Source organism: Chroicocephalus ridibundus, chromosome 11, assembly GCF_963924245.1.
Source record: "Chroicocephalus ridibundus chromosome 11, bChrRid1.1, whole genome shotgun sequence".
NCBI lineage: Eukaryota > Metazoa > Chordata > Aves > Charadriiformes > Laridae > Chroicocephalus > Chroicocephalus ridibundus.
This window is the reverse complement of record NC_086294.1, coordinates 8,627,639-8,655,386: the sequence shown is the minus strand read 5'-3', so window position 1 is coordinate 8,655,386 and position 27,748 is coordinate 8,627,639. Positions and strand designations below refer to the sequence as shown.

Genomic DNA, 27,748 nt, shown 5'->3' with positions numbered 1-27,748 from the left:
TCTCTGTGAGCCATAAACATAATAAAAGCTGAGGCCATTTCTAACATAATCTCTATCAGCAAGATGCCAGCGCTTTTCCAGATTTCCTAACGGGTCCCTGCTAATTCCATGCCAAAACTAGCAGTGGATTTCTTCCTTTTAATCTCCCCTAATGCCTTATTCGATTATTGTCACTGCTCTACGACCGCGCACCGTCCCTTCAAACCCTAATTCCCCCCTGGAACAGTCAGATGCGGCTGAACGGCGGTGGCGAATCTGAAGGACGCGCACGGCCACAGACACCCCCCACCTCCCCGCCCGAGGCAGAGGGCGGCCGAGGACCACGGGGAAGGGGGTGAGCCCGCCGGACTCTCCCATATCCTCACCCGGCGGGGCCCCGGGCCAAGAGGGGAAGAAAGGATGAGCCCCGGCACTCGCTCCAGTTGTCGGGTCTGAGGGCACCTGAGCGTCCTCGCACATACGTGAGGCATGGCTCTGCTTATCGCCTGGGTGTGCGTCGCTGTGAGGTGAGTGAGCTCTCCCCGCCATAGCACCGGTCCCACCGACACCCAAAGGCTTCCTCCAGCCCCGCTGCAGCCCTGAGGAGCAGGCAAGGGGGAGCCGGGCCCTCTCCCCTCCTCTGTTCCTCCCGGGGGCCGGTTCCTCCTCAGGCGCCGGTTTGGCGGGAAGGCTGAGGCGAGGGGACGGCGGCGCGAGGCCGGCGCGAGGGGGCTGAGGCGAGGGGACAGCGGCGCGAGGCCGGCGCGAGGGGGCTGAGGCGAGGGGACGGCGGCGCGAGGCCGGCGCGAGGGGGCTGAGGCGAGGGGACGGCGGCGCCAGGGGGGCTGAGGCGAGGGGACGGCGGCGCGAGGCCGGCGCGAGGGGGCTGAGGCGAGGGGACAGCGGCGCGAGGGGGCTGACGGCGCGACTCGCCTCTCCTGGCAGCATAGAGAAGGCGCTGGGCGGCCCGGGCGACGGGGCGGACCTCTTTTCGGAAAACATCACTCGGATCCTCGACAAGCTGTTGGACGGCTACGACAACAGGCTCCGGCCGGGCGTCGGAGGTAGAGGGGAAACTCCCGTCCCCTCGGGGGGCCCGAGAGCGCGCGGCTCGGGGCGGGCGGGGGCTCTCAGTCTGCCGGTGGAGGGGAGGGGGTGGTGGCTCGAGGGGCGCGGAGACCAGGGCCCTGTCCCGGACTCGGCAGGAGGTAGGCGGTGAGATCCCGAGAGGCGGGCGGCACAGGAAGGATGTTTCCCGTGCCCCGCCAGCCGCCGGCTCTGGCGGGGCGGCCCCGGTACTGTGCTCCCATGGCGGCCTCGAGGGGCCCCGCCGGCTCTGAGCCCGCTCCGCGCCCAGCTCGTCTCCCTGTTCCCCAGGAGCCGTGACAGAAGTCAAAACGGACATCTACGTGACCAGCTTTGGGCCGGTGTCCGACGTGGAGATGGTAAGGGCCCCGCTTGCTGCCCCTGCTCTCCTTTCCCGGGATTCATTACGGTGGCATCTGAGTTGACCGTCATTAAAGCAGATTACGAGGCTTAATCTTTTTGACAATCTGTAGGGCCCAGCAGAGCGGTTTGGCTGGAGCTGCATATAGCTATTTCCCCATCAGAGTCAGCCAGGGTGGCCCAGGCCCAATGCTGGGCACAAAGGGCAATGCTAGTCTCTGGTAGGGGCACGGAGGGGAGGTTAAAGATGCTTCTTTAACCTCGTCAAGAAGATTGTAAGCATCTGTGGCCCCACACATCGGTTTGCAGGAAGGCTGCACGGTAGGCAACCTAATGAGCAGCTCCAGGGGAATGGTGCCATTTCTGAGACAGCTGCCCCTTGTCATGCTGGGCACCCCCAACTTCAGGCAGCTGTGGACTTGAGTGAACTCCACCAATTACAGTAGCAGCCCCAGGAAAATGTTAAGCCACTGGAGTGAGGATGGTGTTGCTGCTCTCATTCTGGAAGTTTACTTTGATCGCTGGTTTTGCTCTTGTACACTTCCTCCAATACCTGCTCACCTGAGCCTGCAGTCCAGGTAGCAGACAAGGAACTGTGGGCCCCAAGACAGAACCAAAATTTTTCCACCTCTCTTCATCAGTCCATCTAAGAGAAGGCATAACCTTGCCCTTCTTACACATTTGCCTCCAAATAAGCTTTAGCTCCATTTCCTGAACAACTTCTGTAGAGAACTCCTTTCTGAAGGCTTGTGAGAATATTACTAAAAATCCTTAAGAAAAATAACTTAGATTAACTTGACAGCATAATCCTACTGAGATGTGACTCACATCAGTCCTTTCTTTATGAATATCCAAAGTAAGCTGCAGAAGAGGCACTGAGCATGTCTTTTTGTTCCTGGCAATTAAACATTTATAGTTTGTTTTTGGACTTTGAAAGGATACTAAATCAGACAATTGTACCTCCTTAGACCTCAGTCACTTTGAATTAAATTATTACCTCTGAAAGGAAAATTTTCCTTACTCATATCAAATTATCTGTTCACTGATTAATTTGTAACTATTCTGTAAATAATAAGAAAATACGATATTTTTTCAGAGACTTTTTTTTTTTAGTAACTACTTAATGGTAATAGGATTAAGTGTGTAAGCAGTAAATGAAATGCCATTGACATGTGTGCTAAGTTCTCTCATGGAGTTACTGTATACACAGCAACTTGGGAACGCTGGCCCTCACACATAAGTCACCCACCTGTTTATTTTCCATAGGAATACACAATGGATGTCTTCTTTCGGCAGACATGGACTGATGAGAGGCTGAAGTTTAGTGGACCAACTGAAATTTTGAGATTGAACAATTTAATGGTCAGTAAAATTTGGACACCAGACACATTTTTTAGAAATGGAAAAAAATCAATTGCTCATAATATGACAACTCCTAACAAACTTTTCAGAATTATGCAGAATGGAACTATTCTTTACACAATGAGGTGAGAGCCTATTCTTCTGCTTTTAGTTGACCTTTATTTTTGATTCTTTCAGCAGTGTTCCTGCATACCATTTTTTTCATTGTCATCTACTATAATGTATTCTAGACTAACGATTAATGCTGATTGTCCTATGCGGTTGGTGAACTTCCCAATGGATGGACATGCTTGTCCATTGAAGTTTGGAAGCTGTAAGTTTTTCTGTATCTTTCTGGTTCTTACAGTAATACATTTGGTCTACATGTATGTGAGAAGATCAGCAGTGAGATCTTAGGACACTAATGACATTGAAATGTTTTATTACATTTTTTCATATGAGAATACTTTCTCGTCTGAGACTCAGACCATTCATAAGTACATGGATTTATTCACTGAAGGGTGACTGTTGAAGCACATTATTTTGTTGTTTATTATTCTTACACATCTAGTAGTCAAAGTGGGTCCCTCAACAAGTCATAAAATCTGTGGTACATTTATTCTATTACTTCTAGTTTTGGCAAATGAAAATATTTAGTCAATCTGTGGTAATCAATGTATGTGTTTTATAGCAAATCAAGAAACAAAAGCTAGTGCCTATCAGGTCCCACCTCAACTGTTCTCTTGCTGTTGAATTTTTTGCATTTTGTCATTAGTGAGGTTAGGAACTTGCTGGAGTAGGATGCGTGTTTCTCTGGGTATTTGAGCCACAAACGGGATCATGCTACTTATTTTTTCAGTTGCTTACAAATTACATAATAGTAATTTTTTCCTCTTGAACTCAGATGCTTATCCAAAAAGTGAAATAATTTATACATGGAAAAAAGGACCCCTGCATTCAGTAGAAGTTCCACAAGAGTCTTCCAGTCTCCTGCAGTATGACCTCATAGGACAAACTGTATCTAGTGAAACAATCAAATCTAACACAGGTAAGATGTGGCCATGCGGGAACTACTGATATTATAAAACACATCTTGAAAATAAATTACAGGTTTTTTTCCATATAGAATGGGATTAGTTTAATTCTCTTCTGCCATTTTAAAAACTAAAATCCTTGGAAATAATCTAACCATTGTCTCTTAGAAGATAGCTTGTCAATACTGTCACTTTAAGCATGCAATTTTTCATGAGATTCTTAAAAATCACCTCTGCCTCCCCTCCCCAGTAGAAACAATACATAAAATGAATATTATTCTCTTCTGCTTCCATAAGGTCACTTAAACTTTTTTTAATCAGATAATTTTTATTATGCACTAGAAGGCCTGTAAGTACTTTTCTCAGAACATAGTACGTTTGGTTTAAGCCAATAATGTTTACTCATGTGTTGCCAAAATAATGCTGACATACTTGTCTCTTAACAGGTGAATATGTAACCATGACAGTTTATTTCCACTTGCAAAGGAAGATGGGCTACTTCATGATACAGATATATACTCCATGCATTATGACAGTCATTCTTTCTCAGGTGTCTTTCTGGATTAACAAGGAGTCTGTTCCAGCCAGAACAGTTTTTGGTATGCTGCATTAAGGTCATTGAACAGCTCAGCATCACATATACCATTCATTCATTACTTTCATTGCTTGTTTGTTTTAGGCGAATATTCACTTCAGCTGCTCTATTTCCATCTTCAAAGGAAAATAGGCTACTATCTCATTCAGACATACATTCCATGCATCATGACCGTAGTCCTGTCTCAAGTTGTGTTTTGGATCAACAAAGAATCTGTTCCAGCAAGAACCGTGGCTGGTATTAATGTTTTGTTCTTTTATCATTCACTTCATTCACTGTATTGAATCCATTGTATCAAACAGCTACCTGTAATCCAGTGGGAATTGGAAAAGACAGCTAGGTTTCAGTGAACAAAAGTAAATCCTAAAATTAAATCAAATAATGTTCAATCTGCCCACGAGGGTCATAATTCTTTACTCAGAATGTTTGGTTATACATACTTGTTCATGATGTTTTTCTTCCCCTCAGTATTTCTTCATACGCAGGAATGGACAATTTCAGAGTAAATTAGTCAACCTCTCCATTTTTTAAAGAAGAATTTTTCTATTGATTTAGTCTGTTGTTAAACCAATCTCAGTTAAAAGTTTTAAAAAAATAAATCACATGGGATGGAATTAATCTCATCTGACCTAAGGTCTCACTTAGCCTTATCTAGCACTCATTCTGAAGTACTCTCTTCCCCTTGTCTGCTAGTTGTTTAGATACCAACTAGCAAGAACTTTAGATGGATAAAGTTGGTGAGATAAATCCTGTCTCTAGCACAGGTCAGAGTCGTAATGTGAAAGGTGGGTCCATATTGCATGGCAAGGCCCTTTTTTCATTCCAGTGGTTTGAATCAATGCTCCCAAAGCTGCTCCAAAAGACGGAAGTTTTGTCTCCTTAATTTTTAGTGCGTGCTCTGCTATTAAATCTGCCACACACCCCCCACTTCAGTATTGATAGGCTCTGAAACTGCACTCATTGTTAAGGGGTAAACTTTCACTGACTGAATTGTTTCTAGAAGAGCAATCATAAAAATATTAAGAAAAATAATAAAACTTGTCAAAAACTTCATGAATCCACTACCCATGCATACACGTTTTGCAACCTTATCTATTTTCTCTTAACCCAGTAGTTGGGTACAAAAAATTCCCTTTGTGAGACTTGTCTTCAGTAAAAAGAAGGCAGCTATATGTTCCCTAAGCATAAATGATGCAAATCTCATAATTCAAAATGAGTCTATATTTGTAGTTAGCAGGCTACAGAATTTGTATAATTTGATTTCAGTCAATTGGCATTTCCTACCTGCATGGAATGGCATTGCAAACTTTTAGGAATGCTAAGTGAACACAACTTCCTCAGGTGCCTCTTGAAGGAAGATCAACAGTTTTGTTCTTGAAATCCCCAACTGGGAGCTGGGATACAGTTTGGCATCATTAAGCACTTACAAGTCTTATTTTCTGATAATAAGGATTTGTTTAAGTACTCAAAAATATTAAAATATCAGGCAATAGATTTTCAACGATGTTTTTTGCAACTGAAGAATAAAATATAGATAGGAGGTTTGTGCACAAATTAAACTACCTGATTTGGCTTTGTTTTGCATCTCTAGACTATACAGTTACATCCTCTACATTTTGACTAAATATAATTGCTACCTAGTGGGCAGTGGAAGTCAATTCTATATGCTTGAAGCAATGTGCAAATGAGTCTTTAGCTGATTCAGTAATAATTACATAGAGACCCCAACCCTGGAATGACAACTCTTAGATGTCATACTGAAGAGTAAATATAGAATTAGAAACAGAAAATATTTTAAGAGAATTGTAAAATAGACACCTTTTTCAATATTGTGGAAAATTAGTCATGTTGGCATTTTAAAAGAATGTTTCAATCCTTATTCCACTCTTATTTCTCCCAGGCACAGTCTGAATTTTAGTCCTTACTAATTCAAAATCCCACAGATTCTGAATACCTTTATCTAACGAAAAGAGGGCAAATTCCTTATGACAAAAAAGACTTTCAGGCCCCAGTAAAAAAGAAAAGGTTTAAAATGGAGAAGTAAGTCTCTTTTCTGCAGCATATTGCAAATACTTGAACTATAAATTTTCATTTTTACTTCTAAGTTCCTAAACTATAAGTTTGAGTGAAAAGAAATTAATAGTAGAAGAATAACAATAGTGTGCCCAAACCAGTTTCTCAGAACAAATTCATTTAGCGACTCTACCTGCTAAATGGATGCCAGTTATACTTTGCAGGTAATATTACAATAAATACTCTCAACATTTTGCAAAGATAAATTAATGGTCAAAAGCACCTACTCTCTACAGACCCAAACGTGAAAAATGGAAGACAGAAATACTTGAAGATGCACTCTGGCATTCTTTATAATTCTGCCATTGGAAAGAACAGCAGATTGCTAGTATGAAATTCCTTATTTTATGTGGAGCTATGTATATAGCTATGCATATACATATATGTGTATACATGTGAAGTTTTATGAACTTATTATCAGAATATTACCAGAAATTACTTAGAGTAAGAAACATGGTTACTGGAGGCCTAATTTTAAGTATGCTCTGAATCTATACAGCAATAGCTATTATTTCACATTTTTATGTGCCTTTATCTAATCTTTTTAATTCCTGGAAAAAAGTTCATCAGTTATTTTGCAGAAGGATAGTAGTCAGCTTCTACGTTCCTAGCAGGTCACCCTGGGAATTTTAAATTAATACCTAGTCATTAAACTTTAGTTACAATAAAGACTCAGACAGGGAAAGGTGTTTGGCTTTTATTTTTGTTTCATTTTTAATAAGAGAGGATAACATATTTCAGTATTTGCATTATGTAACAGATTCTTCAAAACTTACCAAGAAGTGTACAAAGTGAAAAGACAAGGGTAAACAGTCATCAGTTACACAGTTTACCAACTGTAATTTGGCATTCAGTTTGATAAAGCAGTTTTCCACAGTGCAGAGCATTTCATCAATATTCCGTCCACATTGACAGAAGTCTTATCTATATCTGTAACAGAATAGGACTTCCTATTCCTAAGTTTAAATTCCTGCTGCAGTAAGTTTTTATTCAGACACAGAATATATCATTTTTATTACTAACTAGCACATGGACAGATTCTAATCTAATCACACATCATATTGAAAAGTTCATTCTGGACCTTTGAAATTGAAATATATCTCAGCATACTTGTATTCATATTATAAAATGAGTCTGGCAGATTTGGGAGAAGTAGTGATCCTACATATTTTTATACCATCTCCTATTCGCATTTCATTAAAACATTTTGAGTAATGACATTGGGATGTAGTTAACCTTAGACAGCTGGCAAGCTACATCATGTGAAAGAGTTGCAAAAAACCTGAAAATAATCAAGTCACCCTGTCTTGATGCTGCAGTATACAATGACACTGCATCCTTTCCACTGAGCATCATTCATAGCATACTGATTCATCATCACGACATGACATTATAACATCTTTTACTTTCCCACCTACCCTTTCCCAACTGCAGAAAAGACCAGAAGAGGGTATTCTCCACCTTACTGTCTTTAAATACCTGTAGTTTTCACATTCTAGCAGGCGTAATTACAAGTAAACATGAGTCACAGAGGCTTATATGTTAATGAATGAGTTTGCTCTTGCACTTTTTGCTTGTATCAGGCAGCAGTGGGAAGTAAGTATATTTCCTACATTATTAATGTTGTACAATCTAAAACAGAAAGAATAAATTCATGAGTTCACGTGAAGAACACTATGGGGCCCATGAGCTACATCACCAGATTTGTTGTATGAAAACACATAAGCAGCTCTAGAGAAGTAGCTTTTCTGTCCTTCATATTTGTAACTATGGGTGCTTTCAAATCAAGATACTGTTAGTGAATCTTAAAGAATGTATTCAGTGATTAAAAACAACTGCACAGAGGTCCAAACCTATTAGTAGAAATATTTGGATCATAGCCTACCAGTGATTTTAATGAAGAATTAGATTCATTTGTTGACGGTTCTGTAAGCCATGATCGGTTTTGTGCAAGAACAGGAGAGAGGATCACTGTTGGGAAATGACAGTATGTTAATCTAGATTTCTGCCAAATGTTCTGCTTACTAACCCCTCAAATAAAGTGTATTTCATAGTTTGAGCCTGAATTTTATTATACCCACATTTATCACAGTTCTAAGAAGCTGCACCATGTAGTATGTAGTTAACTTTCAGTTTGATCAATGTATTAAGGAAGTTTGTTCAGAGCTTTTAGATGCTGAAGCCAATATACACGAATTACTTAAGAATACAAAATACTTAGCAGTCTTGTTGGTTAGCTGGTACACAGCTAAAAATAAAGAGGAGTTGTTTGGGTTTTTTTAATATATATGAATTTAAGAGTAGCAGGGTTGAAGGAAAATTCTAATGCCCCCATTTTCTTTTTCTTATTTTCAAGGAATCACTACAGTTCTAACAATGACGACATTAAGCATCAGCGCACGCCATTCTTTGCCCAAGGTGTCCTATGCTACTGCCATGGATTGGTTCATAGCTGTGTGCTTTGCCTTTGTCTTCTCTGCACTTATTGAGTTTGCAGCTGTCAACTACTTTACCAATCTTCAGACTCAGAGAGCAATGAGGAAGGCAGCCAGGGCAGCAGCACTGGCAGCAGCACTATCAGCAGCAACTGTACCGGCAGAGGACGAGATTGTCTCGGTAATTGCTTGCTTTTCTGATAATAAGCATCATATAGGAAGAGGCAGCTGAAGTAGTGAATGCGAAACAATATTAAAGTGATCTTAACCTGAAACAGATTATGTAACTAGATCATGTCTATTTATCAACAACATTGCTCTTATTTCAGAAACTGAAAAGACTTCGTTTATTCATACTGTTCATTTATATTTGAGATATGATTTACTAGAAAGATGTTTATTTGGTAAGATATTTAAGGAAAGCCATTAGATTGTAATCCATAATACTTCTCTTGAGCAACGCTGTAGGCAGTGTGGTCAGGCAGCTGCGGTTCTCTCAGAAAGTGCAGAATTTGTAGGACGCTATACAATGGAATGAACATGTGCATGGCCAGATGATTATGGGATCAGTGTAGTACACTGGTGCATACCATAAGTGGGTCATCTGGAAGAAGAGGAATTAGCCTTTACATAAATTTGGCATCTGTTACTTTCATAAAAATCTGTGTTGGTGGAAGCTTGAGGAGAAAACATAAATGTAAAGATTAAGATAGATTTTAGTACATGCGAAAGACAGGAAGGCTTTCTAGTATCAAAAAAAGTATGTCAGAATTGCTTGTAAGTATTATTCCTTACATCTCAGGCTAAGTAGTGAATGCTGTCTCACAACATATGTTAATGTATTTACCTCTATAGCCCTCCTGTTCTAAAAATCAGTTTTACTACCGCCACATTTCCCATTTTGAGAGAAATAACAGAATTTGAATGACCTTTGCAAAACCTTTTAGTTTGTAGTTGAATAACAAAGTCAATCTAAAAGCTATTAAGTATCAGGGCAACACCTTACCCACCACATAGTAATTTTTCTACATTTACTTATAAAGAGCAGTTAAAGTTATAACATTTAGGTACATTCAAATCATTAAATTCATAATTGATAAGGTCCAATATTGGCAAAACCAAAGCTCCACAGCATCTGTGATTCTGTGATCTTGCTACTAGTCCTCATTGGAGCTAATCAATAAATGTTCTTCGACTTGGAAGCATTGTGCTTGTAAGCCATATTGTATTTTGCTTACAATTTCATTAAATATTGAAAAAAAAGAAGACATTATAAGATATAGTAAAATAAAGAATTGCATTTTATTTTCACTAAATATGTAAATGCAAAAAGAAGCAAATCTTTATACATTTTAACTCAGAACCACAGCTTTTTTGTTTGGTTTTTAAAACCACAGTTATATAAAGAAAATACAAAAGGAAGTCCAAAAAATTTAAGTGGAGCTTGGAAGCAAACGTTCACTGAATCTTGCACTGATTTTGAAGTGATAGCAGAAACGCTGATTTAGATTTGGCAATATTTGCAATGCTCATATCTACATTTATTTTAACTAGTAAACTTTTATAATTATATTTAAACCTTACAAAAAACAATGAGAGGAAAAGAGAGTATGCATTTGCCAATATTTAGGACATACTTCCCCCTCCCCAATATCATGATATTTGACTGAGAAGTACTCCGGACTGAATAAGCAAAACATTGCAACAGTAAAATACTGCAAAATAAGAAAAATACTTTTAAGACTGAAGGAACTTTAAAATGTACTAAAGCTTCATTTTTATTCTTTTGCTGACTTTTTTTGAGGGCAAGCTATCAGAAAAAAAGTTAAAGAGATCACTTGGCTTTATGTAGCATGAGGAAAATATTGATAACTGCTATATAACAAAGAGGAAAAACAGCTCTGATCTTTCCTGCACACACTTCCTTATTCAAGTTTGAGTTAATCATAGGGAGGTTTCCAAGAAGAAAAAAACCCCAACCAGCTACTAATTTTAACTGAAGTCCCTGCTGAGTGATATGAAAACAGTTTGGCCTACTCTGCACATGCTTCTACTGGTGAATCCACAGCAGATGCTACAAAGCCACCACCACCTCCAATCTCTAGAAGACAACTGATTCAAAAAATAACCCTCTGCATGTGCCCAGATATACTAGAACATGAGGATTGTGGGTTCTCCAGTACTTGTGGGTGTTTTACATGGTCTGTGTATCACTGCAGACCAAGCTAAGCACAAACTACAAAATTGCTGTTGAACGAATTATTAAACAAAAAAGAAATTGCAAAGACTTCAAGTCTCTTATCAAGGGCTTCAGCAAAAAACAAGCACAGAGACAAACTAAAGACACACCTTCCTGATTTTGTAAATACTTACTTGTTAGCTTTTCCAAATAAAAACAAGCAAAAAATAAGCATCTAGGAATAAAATAAACATTCAAGAAGCACACTGCAACCATTTTGTCAAGAAAGCCATTTACAACTAGCTAACAACACACAGATTTAGAAGAGTAGTAAAACCCGTAACATCAAGGTCCCAAGGTAAACTCAGCCTCTAAAACAGCCCAAAGTGTCCACAAAATTCTACAGTCCTGATCTTGCTCAAAGCTCGTATTATCCAAGACAGTAATTTTCAAGCCTTGTAAGTCCAACACTTTTTTCTCACAGGACCAGTTCTCTGTGAGAACCCATATCTGCAGTAATAGAAAAGCAAAATCAATGAGATCATAAAAATGAAGGTTACTAACAACTGAAGAAAAGATGATGTAGTCAAAATGGCTTCTAGAAGAATTAACTGATGGATTTAAAAGGTCCCATTCCAGAAGGGCATGCTGGGAAAAAAGAATTAATTCTAAGATAGCAGATTTTTAAGAAACTTCTTTTTTCTTTTTTCTTTTCTTTCTTTTTTTGTGTAGTGAAGGTAAGGGGGAAAGAACTTTTGTATGTTGTCACATAGATGGATGTACTGCAGCCAGTGATCTAATTTCAGCTGACACAGACCTGAACTAGCTAATTTGAATGCCAGCAGTGTAGTTAGCACAGGCTGATTGTGTGAGTATGCGACCATTTCCTCAGGATTATCATCCTCTACTGAGTTTTGTACTTCTATAGCTACATTACTGGTCTTACAGCAGTTATGTTTAAATAAGCATAATACAGTTTCTTTCTTATTGTAGCTTTAGGAGCTGTTTCTGAGGACCTGATTTCCCTTTTGTTGCCCCTTACACCCCAACTTGTTCCATTTGTTTGCCTCTAAATTCTTTCATCACTTTTCCTTCCAGATTTTTCTTTTTACTCTTTTGATTGGATAGTAAAGGTTTTCATCCACTTGTAATGCTGGTATTTTTATTTGTGATTTTTAAGTGCATGAAAGTTGTCAGAATTTTAGCTATATGAAAGGGCAGGTATAGGATGAAGAGTAGTGGACAGTATGTTAAAAATGCCTACTGTCTTCTGCATTTATAGAAATCAGATTGTATTTTTACATTGAGAAAACTTCTGAAGATTGTAAAGGTTTACTTAATTTGGGGGAGTCCATTTATAAAAACAAAAGTGAAAAAGTGAGATGTACTTAACTTGAAAATTTTCATGTCTATACAACTGCCAATGGAATTCTCCTACCAGTAGCAACATTAGGAGTAACAACATAGACGATATGTTTTTAATAATCTATTACCTTAAATTATCTGAAGAGTGACTAAAGAACACTGTGGTAGGAATAACCTTAGGCTGTCTGAACTAGTACTTTCTGTATGACAGACCTATTCTCCTGCTTCGCATAAGAGAAGCTCAGGGAGACAGTTTGGGTATTAATGAAAATTCAAAGGAGTTATAAAACAGCCAGTTAGAAGCTTTTTCTGCTTGACTGAGGGCCTACCATCAAGATAAATGTATTTACACAATATATTCAGTGTTTTTTAAATTCCAAATTAGCTGTTTCCTGAAAAAAAAAATCAAAAATCTTTCAAAAATAATATCAAAAAGCCTCCTTCCCCTTAAGTCCAGTTAATTTTATTCAAAATCTTTCTTTATTCAAAATCTTTCTTTATGCAAATGAACAAAACTTTTTCTCATGGGTTTTTATATTATAGCCATAAAACCTGTACACTCAGAAAAGAAAGATGGCAGAAAACCAAATTCTGCTCTACTGTACTAATGAAAGTAGGAGGAACTCTGCTCAAGTCATTGGACTACAGTGGTTTCAGTAAGAGAGAGAGTGGTCCGACTACATTGTCAGTTAACTGATCACAGCCCAGCACGCCTGTTCTGGTTCCAGGAAAGCCACTCTTTACCTCAGTTAACTGAGAGCAGAATTTGGCTTGCTCTCTCTGTCAGCTGCAGGCAATCCCTGTGTGAAATACAAAACTATGGGTGTTCCACTCCAAAATACGATGGCAACAAGCTGAGTAGTCATCTGGACCCTGACAGAAACCTGTTTTTATTCATGCGGTGACCAAGCTTCTTCTAGCATGTACAAAACCAAACATTATATATACATAAAAAACATTATGGCATTTAGCTTTTTAATCCATTTCAAATATGTATTTTCTATATTAATCGTATTATTTCATCATTATGGTTTCCTTAATCCAGGAATATCCCAATACTAGAAGTTGTAGGGGAAGGGGAATTGGTGGTACTGTCTGGTGTGCACCATTTTGAAGTAATGCTGTGCGAGATGGTCAGGAAGTACACACCATGGATCAAAAGTCATGCTTTCCATACGTGAGACTACATGTAAAAGACAAAAGATGGTGACGGGGTGGTAGCTTGATTACAGTTATATTCTAAAAGACCTGTTGTTTTAACAGAAAACGGCACAGAGCAGTGAAATACTGCTGGGAGAGCTTCCTTCTCCCTACTAATAGCCCTGTCCCTGTGTTTCAAAATAAGAAAGCTTGGGCAGAAAAGGATTCTCATTCTCTTTAACAACCCTGCCCAACTGCAGAGAAGCCGTATGGCACTTCAGTATAGAGGATTTAGTTTTCCATGATTACGTCAGAATATATTGAGTATGTTTAATGAATATCCTAGTGTAACTGAAAGGAGAGCACTTCTATTTGGATTATCAACAACCCTTTATGAGATCATCGTAGCAACAGCTATATATATATTAAAGTCTTGACTGAGAACATGGCACTTTCAGTCAAATTAGGGAGACCTTCCTGTTCCTCCACAATTGCAGATTATCAAGTAGACTATTAAAAACAAACAACAACTTTCAATTATATTAACTTTTCATCATTCCAAGAAGGAAAGCAGATGCCAATTATTTGGTTCCGCCTGAGATAAATATTTGTCTGATTGACAAAGCCAATGCAGGGCACTAAGGAAGGTCTAGAAGTAGCTGATATACACCAAAATAGAAAAATTCAAGATGAACTGGATTTAGACATTTTTTTGTTCAACATTGAAGTCTAATCCCAGTACCTTTTTTGCAGGGGGGCAGCGAGAACAAAATGAAGTTAGTTAAATTATAGAAAAACACCCAAACAAACCTCTCTACTGCTGTTTGTATAATTCTGTCTCACTTAAACACTCAAAGAAGTAGTTTCTATACGCTGCAGAAATTTAGCAAAGTTAAAGAGACAAGGATTGTTCTGGACTGACACTGATAAATTTAAGAGCCAAATGTGACTTTGAACATTTAAATCCATTTAACATAAACATGTATTTTGACAGGGGCTTTCTGCTAATTATGTGATTTTTCTGATATGCTACATATAAATGTTAGGAAGAGACTCTACCACAGTACATTCCCATTGGAAAAAGAATGAGTAGGGTTCCAGTCTCTGTTCTCCTTCGTGCTTATTTGTTTCATATGACAGCAGTTTTAATGCAATGGGTATGGTATATTTTTCAAAGGTATGCTTTCTGCCTCGAATGGCTCTTCAGATTTTCCATGCAAAGTAAACCAGCTTTGAAGTAATAAAGCAAAACCCTCTCCCCCTAACCACCTTCACCTGATGGTTAGGCTGTATTTTGAGAGGTGAATTTCAATCCCCAAGGGCTAAGAAAGAATCTGAACATGGCTTTCCCATGCTCCAAGTGAGTAATTTAACCTAAGTGATTTAACCCTTTCACTAGGGTAAAGCCTGAAGAAAACAAATTTGCACGCTATTCCTCATAATACTTCTAGGAAACTAAATTTAGAATTCCTAAAGAGATGCCTAAAGCTAGGACTGCTGATGACTTCTAAGCTATATTCAGCTTTTAATTATGCAGAACACTGTTTATAGATGTTTGCAATACACGTTGTTTGAATCAGATGCCACATATGAGATATGCAAAGAAATGTCTAAATTATAGGTTATAATCAATCTCTGGCATGAGATGGATACTTAAACTGCACAGGACTGTAAAGATTGAGGTATCTTAGTGCATGCCCAGAAGGAGCTCTTACATAATGTGGTGAACTTTCCTGCTGCAAGGTGCTGCATATGGATTGTTCAGTAGCTAAGCAGAGTTTTTACAGATCACACTGTTGAATGTAGGGGCTAAACGATGCTTAACTCCCTGTTTGGAAGTTAAGTCACTAGCATGTGATTTTATGTGTATAATATGAATGGCTGAAATTACTCAAACTGTATCTACTAATGAGATGGGCAGGGAAAAAGAATGTTATATATTTAACTTAGCATTCTGCCTTGTACAAACATTGAGGTTTGGTCTTAGGGTTTTGTTTGTTTCTGGGGGGTTTTTTGTGTGTTTTGTGATGTCAGCAAAGTTCAATATCCTTAATCCAATAAATGATAAAGAAAAGGAGGAAAAACACATTTTTTTTGTCTAAACTTTTAGAGTTTATTCTCACAAACCTCTTTTTACTGCATTGCCCGCAGGAAAGAGAGACATAAGCGAGTAAGAGAGAAGTATGTAAGGACATACTGATGTTAATTTGTTTAAAGTTAGCCAGTGTCTGAGTGTATACATAAGATTTTCATGTTACTGCTAGGTCATAAACTAAACTGATAGTAAGAATATGTATTTTCAGTACAAAGGAACAGTAGAGAATTTTACAAATAGGAATTACAGAAATCTCTTGAAGAAAAGAAACATAGGAACAAAGTGCATTCAGAGCCTCCTGAAATATTCTAAGCATAAGCAAATTCTAGTGATATTGATGAGAGCTGTGAAGGAGCAGCACCTTTATAGACAAGATGAGGCTGCTTTGTGAGCTTTCTAGGGGATCAGATAGCTGAGCTGCAAAAGATTAACAGAAGCCAGACTATACCTTACAGGCTATATACATACCAGTCTTAGTCTACTCCAGCTTTATGGTATCTCACATTAAATAGCGATCTTGCAATCTGTTCTGTGTCACTGGGTAGTCATACATAGTGACAAGTTTAATTGCCTTATGGGACTAAATTCCACATGAGCGCAAGAGTACTCTTCTGAATCAGGATTCAGTAACTTAACAAAATTCATTCTTTCATTATGACACAGTGTGCCATGCCTCAGGCTTCCTGTTGTTGCTCTTGGTAGTTGTAAAAGAGACCTTACTGTTTGAGTGATTGGCTGTGTGAACTACGCAAAACAGGCTATTCATTCCTGTTTTCTCTCTGTGTTATGCTAAAGTTTCATGATGTCATTGTAGGTAAGCTGTATCCCGGGTAGTGGTATACAAGAAAACACACTTGACCCTGACTTGCTGGATGGGCAAACGAGGGTGATAAAGAGAGTATGAAGAACTACTCAGGGACTTTCTGAATGATTTATATCAACTCTAAACTATCTCCTCAGCATGTGAAGAGCATGACAAAAAACTGTGGCTTTACTGAGACAGTAAAATGCACTGGTCCTTCCTGAATATTGGAATAGGCTATTTTAGGTAATGAGAAGTTATTAATATTACTCCATTGATAGAAATTGATGTAAACTGGCCCCAAAGTGGGAGCATAATCAAGTTAGTTAGTGCAGTTCCCAAGTTCTGAGGATATACACTGACTCCAGATCTTCCCTTCTCCAAGGTGAGATGAAATTGCAGAGATAATCCTGCTTCTGTAGCAATCCTCCTTCTATAGGAACGAGCTTTAATAAATATTCTAAATAAAATAATGACCAGGATTACACTTTTCCAAGTGCCTGTTCAGATGATCACGATTATTTACTACCTCTACATTCTAAATACATTCAGTATGGAATGTCATCCGGAGACCATAAGCTACATCTGTTCTGCCTGCCATTAACTCTATCACCTCAGTACAATAACTCCCAATTCATGCTTGAATGATCCAGAGCAGAATTTGACCCACCTTATACCAGAATATTGCACATCTTAACACTTACATTTTTAGGAACCACTCATTCTGCACAACAGGTCAAGCAACCTTGCAGTAAAGCAAAAAACAAGCTACCTTATAACTTCTACAATTCAGTTCAAAGCAGAGCACACAAACAAAATGGAATAGCAACCTGAATGAAAGCAGTAGCCCAGGCTCTTGTCAGTCAGTCTGTTTATAGAGTAGGATTATTATAATTTTTATTATTATGATTAGTGCAAGTGGACATGGATCCATGTCCCTTGCCCTCTTTCTGAGAAACATCTGTAGATCATCCTCCATTTAAATCTGTCTGTTGCTTGCTGTGTTACTAGAAAATGCAAAAACAAAGGTCTGCATTACAGATAGGCACAGCCCCAGAATATGAATGCCATTTAAGATCCATCCAAATCACGATACTAATCATTTAATGTGTAAATAGCAAAGTGAAATAAGGAGGGATATGGCAAGTTGGAAGTATTGGGAAGTGTTGATGGGATGTGGGGGAAGAAAAAAATTAAGAGGTGAAAGAGATATATACAGAAAGAGCACTTTTTTTTTTTTTTTTTTTTTGCAAATAGGATGTTGTTCTCTCCTCCTTTTACTTAGACTAAAATCAATTGTGAGGAATCTGTCTCTCCCTAATTTCAGTTAGATACCAGTCCATTCATCCACGAGCATCATGCAAGTGACATTGTAGCAATGTCACTTGTTCTGATACTGACTGTTAAAAGGCTAATTCCTGTTATAACTCTATTTTAAGTCATACATGAGATACCAGGTGTGTTAGGCTAGCCTTTTATCTAGAAATTATGGCCCAAGTACAAGTATAGGCAATGTATTTCCAAAAATACTTATTTTCCTTTTAACACATTCATTTATGCGATTGACTAAAATCTTTTTCCATGCATAGAAATCCTGCAAGTTAAATCCCAAAAATGCTGACAATGGGCTACATTTAATTGAATGATTACCACTAAATCACTCCTAAGGAATTAATTTGGAAATTACATATCTAATAGAATTTTGCTACCTTAAAACTATTCAAATGTTATGATTCCATTTTACAGTACATATATGCAGTTGTTTTGTAAGTTATTTACATTGTCTAAGACTTCCCTCATTAGTTTCAGTCATGTAGTTCTGCTGAACAAAAAAGCTGCTATTTCAAACCCAAGAATAGCTGCACATGTTGTGCAATTTTGCTGCACAATATTTGTCATCAATAACCTGGAAGTTTTGCACTCCCTTATTCATGAAGCTTTAGGTTCAAGCTCAACTAAAGCGTTGCATGTTAGCATTGCTTGTTAGAGTCTATGGTATTTCTATTGCTCCCTATTAACAGAAAACTTGAGCACTTCGTATCAAAACAATAAAAAACAACTTGACACTCTAGCATTCTTCTGTATTTTCCCAGCCATCAGACAAAGCTTGTGCCTGCTGCATTTGCATTACTAATGGTAGTCCTGGGTAGTGGCAGTAGCAGCAAAGAAATTTTTGAAAGTTTTCTCGCATATGATACTACTGTGAAAGTGGGTAACGGATATCCATTATAGCAGGCTTGGAGCCTGTGGTAGATTCTATTCCTAAGCCATTTCTGTAAGGAAGAAATCTTTTACTTCTAGTAAAAAATGGTGATTTGGCCACAAATAAAACAGGTGTACATAATGAATAATATGTCAGCCTAGCAACTAAGAGGTAAAACTTAACGTTCCGGTGGTCTGGCTAAATTTTTTGAAAGTTTTCATACCACTTTCTAAAGAGTAATTGGACCTGGCTATGAATATTGCACAAATATAGGAATAATTTGGTTTAATTTTACCATAAATGAAAATAAAAGTAGTCCTATTACAGTTAGGATGAGTATTTGTCTTCAATTATATGCATGAAACTGCTGTGGGAATCATGAGATATATCTGAAACAAATTTCAGTCTGAAAAAACTACAGGACAATTTAGGATTTGTGTCTTCAGCACCTGTAAAGTTAGTCCATTTCCTTTTGTGCAGCAGTGTTTTAGTTCATCGGCAGCTAGTTTGGGGACTAATAACAGTGTGACAGCTTGACTACGTTCAGTGAGAGTTTACCAAAACTCCTCAATGGGCTCACACAGTGAAGTCTGCACTTGAGACAGCCCATATGTGCTGTTTTATTTAAACTTGATTCATATCTACGTAAACTTCACTCATACCAATATATTGCAATTTAGATACACTATTACCTTCTTTTATTTTCCTTTTACCTCCATCTTTTCTTTGTCTCTTGTAGATTCCATTTACTACCATGTTAAAAATACGGAAAGAACATATTCTTTTATGTTTTTACAGCAAAGCTCTAGGCCACAAATGTACCTCTATATTTGCAGTATGTTTGTGATTTCCTTAGGTTGCTCTATAGCAGAGAAGCAGCAATAAAATCTGAAAGTTGAGTAGAAAGGTGGAGAGAAGCCTGCTGATCACAAAACCTAAGACTCTGTATTCAAAAAATCACCTTTTTTTTTTTTTTTTCTCTTTTTCCTTCTGCAGCATTCTGACTCCAATTGTAACCTGAAGAAGCGAGTAAACTCCACAACATCTCAGGCAGATCAATCTCCCGAAACCAGCATAATATCAAATAGTGCATCCCAGTGTCAATCAGTGTCTGTTCTGGCACCAGCGCCGCCACCACCACCACCGCCTATCGGAGGCACCAGTAAAATAGACCAGTATTCTAGGATTCTCTTTCCAGTGGCATTTGCAGGATTCAACCTGGTATACTGGGTCGTTTATCTTTCAAAAGACACTATGGAAGTGAGTAGTAGAATTTCTGAATATTTGCTTTTAATATGTAATATGTTTATTTATTATTATTTTAATTGTTCATTTACTCTTGCAACTCCAGTTAATCAGTCCTTTCTGAAAAAAACTACTGATAACAGCTTTTCTAAAAAAATCAGCTGTTGCTTCCAGTAGTAGTGGCACTCAGTACAATGCAGGAAGGCTATCTGAAGATGAGAAATGTAAACACTTATCTCTATGCCATGTTGCACTGAGCAGAACACATTGTGTAAGACAACCTATGATGCCATTCTCAGCAAACAAACTAATCTTAAATCTTCCATTTCTTAATCTTCCTATCTGCAGTAAGGAATGGTAGAATTATCTGTTGAAGCAATGCAGCAAAGGAGATAAGAACTCTAATATCTCCTAAGGTTTTCTCAGTGAGGTAATAAGATAACAGACTCCCCAAAAAAGTTTGTTATTCATTCTATACATTTATCAATAGTGTGAAGAGTTGACAACTGCAGTATACAGTCTGTGAATCGAGTCACTTTTTTTATACATTTTAACACTGATTTTTACTGTTTCGTCATATAGTTCAACTGTTCTATGCAGATAAAGCTGCTGAATTCTTTGCTTAAGTTTGTTTTAATCAGTTAGAGAGTGATCATGTCTTTAGATATCCTTGAGGTCCAGAAGAGATGTGCGCCTTGCAAATTGAGCATGTCTAGAATAATCAGTCAGTTATTACCTTATAATTTTCAAGCAGTCATTAAACTTTAAGTTTTTAATGCTTTAATTCTCTAATTTTTCCCTTTTCCCTAAATACAGCTAATGGTGTCTGTTTCCTTGGTAAAAAAATATATTCTATTGCCTTGTTGCCATAGAGTTTTTGAATCTCACTAGCCATTGCAGTCAATATGATTGGTACATTTAGCTTTATTTAGGACAGCTAGAGAGATAATGATGGTATTTAGATGGTACTGAATGCACATCAATAAAAACAGAGGCTGGCAATCTGGTATGACTGGTGAGCAGATTGTGCCTTTATTTCCTAGATTAGTAGTAGAGCAGGCCAAGGGAAATCTCATGGGCAGCCAAAAGATGTTGCAGTTCAAAGTACCAAGACAGTGCTGATCAGCTGATTGGTGGCATCTTGCCTCTGCTTAAAGCAGAGGCTACTAGCCTCTAATTTTGCTGATTTTTGCCACTAGTATGATCTGGAAAATGCTGTCTCTCGAAGATGGAGCGTGCTGCCAAGCAGCTTGTATGAAATCAGGAGGGTAGGAAGACAGGAGACACTATCTCTTACAAATGTTTCTGCAGATGTCTCTCTCAAGAGGTCACAGCTGCTAACTCCTGGCCACTCAAAACCTGCCCAGTGCTAAATTTAGCATTTGTGCCAGAGTTACTGATCCTGCTATTAAAATATTGAGTATGTGTGCAAATTGCTTATCTCAATCAGAGAAGGGAAGTATCAAAAAAAGCTCATGTATCATCATTACAGCTTCTGTTTAGAGGCCAGTTCCTTAGCATGTGTAGCTTGCCATAACTCCAGTGATATCATTCAACCAGTCACATTTTGGATCTAGAAATATTTGGAATATAGTTGCCATTTCCTTCAGTAGTGATGAAATATTTACACTGAACCTTGTATATTAATAGTTATATTAGCACTAAGCTTTTAAAATACTCTAAAGTCTAGGGCATAGTGCTGACTAAATAGTTTTAAAATTATGCTTTTGCAAGCCCACAAACCTGCTTACAAACTCAGAAATTGTTTCTGTAGTAGCCTTATTGAATGGCAGAAATCCAGCAGCAAGATTTAGAAAACAGAACAGTATTGACAGCTGGGGTGTTTCGAATGATGAAGAATGTAAACAATTATGTAAAATGTTGATCAAGCTCTACTTCATAAATTACATTTTCTTGTTTGTGTACTCAGTTGTAACTAATAATGATTGTGATATACATTGCTAGGTTTCTAATTCAATATAATGTATCACTTTACCAGTTGTTACTTTCAAGGAAAAATAGGATTGGGTTTGTTTAAAAATACATTAAAAATATGTAAGCCTTTCCACTGAAGCAGAGAAGATACAAAAGTTAGGTGAACAAAGCATGGCACGCTTCAAGACGAGTTCAACTCAATCACAGGCTCAAGCCCATAAGATTAAGTATTGGTACAGTATTACTCAGGTAAAAAATTTAATTTCATTTAGAAAATGCATTTTGTGTAGTATTTCAGGTATACTAGCTTTTCTTTTTTGAGTTGATTTGTCTCTTGTTTAAAAAACAAAATGAAAAAAAAAATCAAATCAGTTCATTGAAATAACTACATTTCCTGTGCATAAGTTCTTGTAGTGCACCTTTCTAGGATTTTGATTAGTGTAGTTTGGAGTGCAGAACATCATTCTAACAGCATTCCTAAGCTGTTTGTAGTATTTCTGCACACTACTATGCAGTTTTCTTATGGCTTACGTAATGCGCCATATGTTACAGAAATGAAGAAGTCATGCTTGTGTATTGTACCTGATAATATTTATAAGAACCTTGGGGCTTGAGTACTTTTCAAAGTGCTCCTTGGAGTACCTTATTCTTCCCCCTCCATTTAAACGTTTTCTTTTTGGAAGACTTCAGGTCAATGACCCTTTGTCTTACTGTACATGTAAACTAAGAGTATGTTAATTACACAGAAATTTTAGGATTTGGAAGTATGTATAATGAAGAAGGTGTTTCCAATAAAATGTGTGCCTTTAAACATTTGAATATTCTTTTTCAGAGCAGCCAGGATTGGGCAGATAGCAAGAGCATCTTAGACTGAACTCTCTGTATTTGTACTTCCATATATATCGAATTAAGTTCAGCTCAGGAAACCAGGAAGTTTAGAAGCAAACTTTACTTGTAAAATTAATCTTTTGCTATATTTTTAAGCAAGATGGTAGCATTCTCTGAATGAAAAAAATGAAAAAAAAAAAAATTCCAGGCTGAAAGTAAGTGCTTCAACTGAATGCTTTTATATGTGAATGGGGATATCTTCTAGCCTTAATATTTAAATAAATGGTTCTATTCTCGATGGTTCATTGGAACAAGTGGGAAAACATTCAGTATCAGTCATCCACTTGATACATAAAATATATTTCAATGTAAACTGGTCTGTATTGTAGAGTAGCAACAGCATTGCAGGACAACAGTTATATTGGAAAAGTATAGAAGTGAAGCTAATATATTTTTCTGCTTGCATTTTGCTAGACGGCCTGTTGTTAGAACCCAATATAACCAAAGGACACGATAAAAGTAGAAGAAAGGAGTTACTTGAAAATATGTATATGAAAGAATCCCAAGTTGAAATAATAATGCCAGTTTTTAGACCACAGAAAATGCTGATATTTGTATGATAAGCCCATATTTCTCTCAAAATGTTTTATAACTGTAACGCTGACAGATGCTTAACTATAGCAATATTACTGTGCCATTTACAATATGAAAAAAAATAAAGCATTAAAATTACTCTAAGAGGACTTACTCCCTCAGTACATAAGGTCAGTTTGTAATTAATTTAGATAGAAGCTTTGAAAATGTGACATCCCCCATGATTTATACATGCAAAATGGAACAGGGACGTTTCTATGGTGCATTCTTCTGTAGAGTACTCTAATATCTGCCATCCATAAAAAGCTCTAAACAAACAATAGACATTTGTCTAGATAAGCCAAATACAGAAATTCTTTAAAAGGAGAACAAACCTATCTGACAAACGAGAAGTCATACAGAATTTTTTGGCTTTGTTTTTGGTTTTAAATCTTGCTAACTCCTTGAGCTGGATACCAATTTATGACTGACTTTGGTAGGTGAATTGGGTGCTTAGTTTAATTTAAAATTTGCTTAATTTAGAATGCAGACTGCCCTTTTAATGAGAAGAATACAAATACTCAGTCTACCTTTGCGTATCGTTCACTGTTCTCGCATCTCCTTACACGTCTTTCTAAAGTAACCTGTCTTAATTTTTATATATAACGTTATATTACATTTTTTCATGTAGCGAAACATGGAATGATGGAGTGAATCAAGACTAAAGAAGGAATATTATGTTAAAGTTTTGATGATGAACTGCAGAAAACTAAGCAGAGGCCAGCTTTTATGTTTGGGAACAGAGGAAAGTACAAAGTCACTGAATGTGCTAAATGTGCTGAGTCCTGGATATTATTTGGACGCAGAGAACATAGTACGATGGCCAAAACAAAGAGTTACATAGCAGGTTGAAAGAGAAGACGAGATGCTAATGATGCATGGGTCAAGTGGGAAGAAACAAGAACCAGAAAAGTATTTAGCTTCAGTATGTTAATACTCATAAAGCTTTCACTGCATATTGTTACATCATGTTTCCATTTAAACACTGTGAAAATAAAGTTCAGGAGAAAACAGTCGTTGCCATACATACTTACAATTGACCTTTGGTGATCCAGGTAATAAACATCAAATTCTAAGAGGATTCTCCCTTGTAATGCAGTTCTGTTTTAAGTCTGCTGAGACAGGTAGAAATCAGGTGGTTTTGCTGGTTAACTTTATTGTTAACAACCCTTAGCTTAAACTTCTCTTTAAACTTTTCTTCCAGTTTTTTGAACCTACTGCAATGCATCTTCGAAATGACCATCAGTCCAACTGAAGAACAGCTCAAGGTTTGAAAGAAATCACTGAAGGTCGTGTGGGGTTGAAGGGACTTCAAAGGATTTATCTATCCACAGGTGCTCTCAATTTTCAAACAGGGAATATTTATATTGGACATCACCTGGAAACAAACTGTGGACAAATCAAAAAGATAGAAATTGCACAGGGTTCTAACAATATTTTCTTCATATTTCTTACATTAATTTTACTATAAAAGTTGTTAAATTATTTTGTTCCGTTGTCAAAGAAATGAATGTGTATTTGTTCTAATGCTGTTATAAACAATTGAATGTTTACAAGATATAAAACGTCAATAACAGGATTATATTTTTAAAATACAATGAGCATTGCTAAAATAAGCCTGATTCTGAACTGGTATAACTTGGCATGATTTCACCGAAAGGTTAGGAGCTGCACTGATTTGCAGCACCTGAAATTGACCCAAAATAATGTTAAGAAATCCCATCAAAGGGAGCTGCAATCTCATCATGTTTTCATCACCCTTTTGTAGAAAAGATAAATGAATTCTGATTTTCATCTCCTTTAGTTTGAGATAATACTTACAAAGGACAAGATGTAAGAAAAAAGGAAATAGAAACTGTTGTTTAGATGTACTTTAGATGGTTAGCTATGATACTGTAACTTTTTTAGGTGAGAGCGACCATGGAAGTAGAACCAGACTAATAACAAGCATCTAGAAATGCAGGACTGATGTGTCAGGGAATTTTCAAGGTCTAAAGCTGAATAGCCACCCATCAAGCTAAATGCAAGCCTCCAGCTCCAGGAAACTTCCTGGAAGCAAGTCTTGAGAGATAGTTAGGGAACAAGGGGCATTTTATCAGCTGATTCTACTGAACTGCCCATAGCAAACTCCCTAGAACTTTTTTCCAGAGGCAAAGTACTGTCAGCATATTAAGAGTTTAAAGGTAATAATATTTTAATTTATTTGTCACTCCCAACACAAAGAGTCACAGGATTTCTTTCTCATATTTCATAGTCATATACCCTTCATCTCCATAATAGTTCTTAAGAATGTAATTGGGAAAGAGATGCCTAATCAAATCAAACCCATGCCAACTTTGTTGAGGTGTGATGGACACTGGTGGGAGTCAAAAGCATACAAACAAGTTTTACACACAGCCAAACAAACATTAAGAACTCCTATCTTGAAATTAATCTTAGTACATTAAAATGAAATTAATATTAACAGAAACATGAAATGCTGCATTGATTTAGGAAATTCAGGGTCTTTTGCTTTGTCTAAACAAACATTTTAGTCACTGTGAGAAAATATGTAGGGTCTGACTAATTGACTCCAGTAAGTTGTCAACTGCTTTATTAGCACTATAACAATTTTAACTATCTGATGACCTAGCTCCAGCTGCTTTCCTTCTATTTCAAGAGCAGTATATAGCTTTTACTAGTGTGGTAGCTGGACTGAACATGTGAGATCACTTTTTGTACTCCCTGTTCTTTAACTCCAAAGAGCTTAGATGGCGACAATTTAACTAGACTTGAGTCAATAATAACTGTTGTTTGCACAGAAATACCATGTTTGCAATTTGCTTTTCCTGACTGGCTGCAAGCTGGCACACTTGGATATATTTGTAAGTGCACTGAATTCTTTCTTTATTTTGCTTTGAAACTAAAATTGTGACAATGTTTCCCATTTTCAGTGTTTATATACTGGTTGGTTTTTTTAAAATTAAAATATGGACACTGGACAAATATTTTATAATTTGTAAATACATCTTATTTTGCAAAAAACAAATTGCTGTAGGGACACAGGTTATTTCTCAGTATAACTATACTTTTTTTTTTTTTCTGTTTTGGGTACATTAATATCTATAAGAGTTTTCAGAGTTTAAAAGTGGTTTATACGCAAAATGAAAATGTTTAAAAACTATAGGACAAAAAAGTGACACTGAAGAAGCTAAATTTTGTATCTGATCTTTGTTTAAAAGAAATCTAAATGTAAATTTTACAGCAGGTGCAGAGTGAGTTACTAAATGCTATTTCCTTGGACTGTAGTATTTCAATATTAATAATGTAAAGTTATATCCTAGAATAAATATAATTTCTTACAATTAATGTCAGTTCTTAACAGTCCTGGTTACGGTCAAACACTAACCAAACAAGCAATGCAGTAAAAAGAGCAGATAAATAGAAAAGGTTTATATATATATATGTATATATTTATGTATGTGTATATACATATCTATTTCTGTAGAAAATACAAATAATATATATTTCTCTATTTAATACAAATCTAAAGGAAATGAGGGGATATGGGTTTCTTCCAGTATTTTTGGGTGTAATTGCAAATAGGAAGAAGCAGGAGCTAAAGTTGCTCTAAGATAGGAATTTGTATGTGCAGAACAAGACCCTGCAGGGGAGAAGACAGGCAGTTACCTTGAGCTATCGCACTCTGGCAATATATTACTCAACATTGACCTAACTTTCTATGTATCCTGGTAGAAAGGATGGTCTGGTTTTAGCCCACAAAGCCCTCAAAGGGACAGAGTGTAGTTTAAATGAATCTTTAGCATGTTCTACTTCATCAGAAGTGCAAGAAATACAACTAAGAACACAACTACAGAATTATATCATAGTACAGTAGAAACCTCAATTACAATATTAGTCTTTATTATTATTGATCTGGTTTTTTCTCCCCTCTCTCTCTCTCCCCCTTATTTTTTCATAATTTCTAAACCAAATAAAAATCCTGCAGATTTAAGATACAGAAACTATGCAATGGCGCACTAGATCAGCCCTAAGATCATACACTACTGTGTTGAAAGGATAGTCCTCACCAGAAGCTAAAGGAAGAGTTGGATAATCCCTGGAAATGTGAAGATGGAAGTATTTAACACTCTTGATAAAGCGTACTCTCAGTGTTTTGATATTTTGATGCATCCTGTCACGTTACTAACTCAATGCCTTTCTCTTAAACATACGTGAACAGAATTCAGAGGTGACTTTGTCATGGCTTAGTTCATTGTGTTCATGTTTCTCCTATAGTTCATGACAAGAGCAGCATTCCTGATGTATTCAGCAGCATTACTGATGTAAGCAAAGCCTTTCGACTCTCCGCATAAATGCTGTCCATTACCTGGTTTTATGGAGAAGCCTGTGAAGAAAATAGTCCTTACCCACAGGCAGA

General features: G+C 37.3%; 1 protein-coding gene across 2 annotated transcripts; it reads left to right on the top strand.

Moving 5' to 3' along the window:
* On the top strand, positions 1 to 26,602 carry GABRA6 (gamma-aminobutyric acid type A receptor subunit alpha6). 2 transcript variants are annotated; one of them, XM_063348652.1, is made up of 10 exons: positions 1 to 506; positions 925 to 1,043; positions 1,357 to 1,424; positions 2,692 to 2,912; positions 3,018 to 3,100; positions 3,671 to 3,814; positions 4,247 to 4,399; positions 8,825 to 9,084; positions 19,684 to 19,947; positions 24,533 to 26,602. In XM_063348652.1, the coding sequence occupies exons 1-10, from the start codon at positions 469 to 471 to the stop codon at positions 24,581 to 24,583; spliced, it is 1,401 nt and encodes a 466-aa protein (XP_063204722.1). In that variant the 5' UTR covers positions 1 to 468; the 3' UTR covers positions 24,584 to 26,602. The 2 variants fall into 2 exon arrangements, with proteins under 2 accessions (XP_063204722.1, XP_063204723.1); XM_063348653.1 differs by lacking the exon at positions 925 to 1,043.
* The last annotated feature ends 1,146 nt before the right edge of the window (positions 26,603 to 27,748 follow it).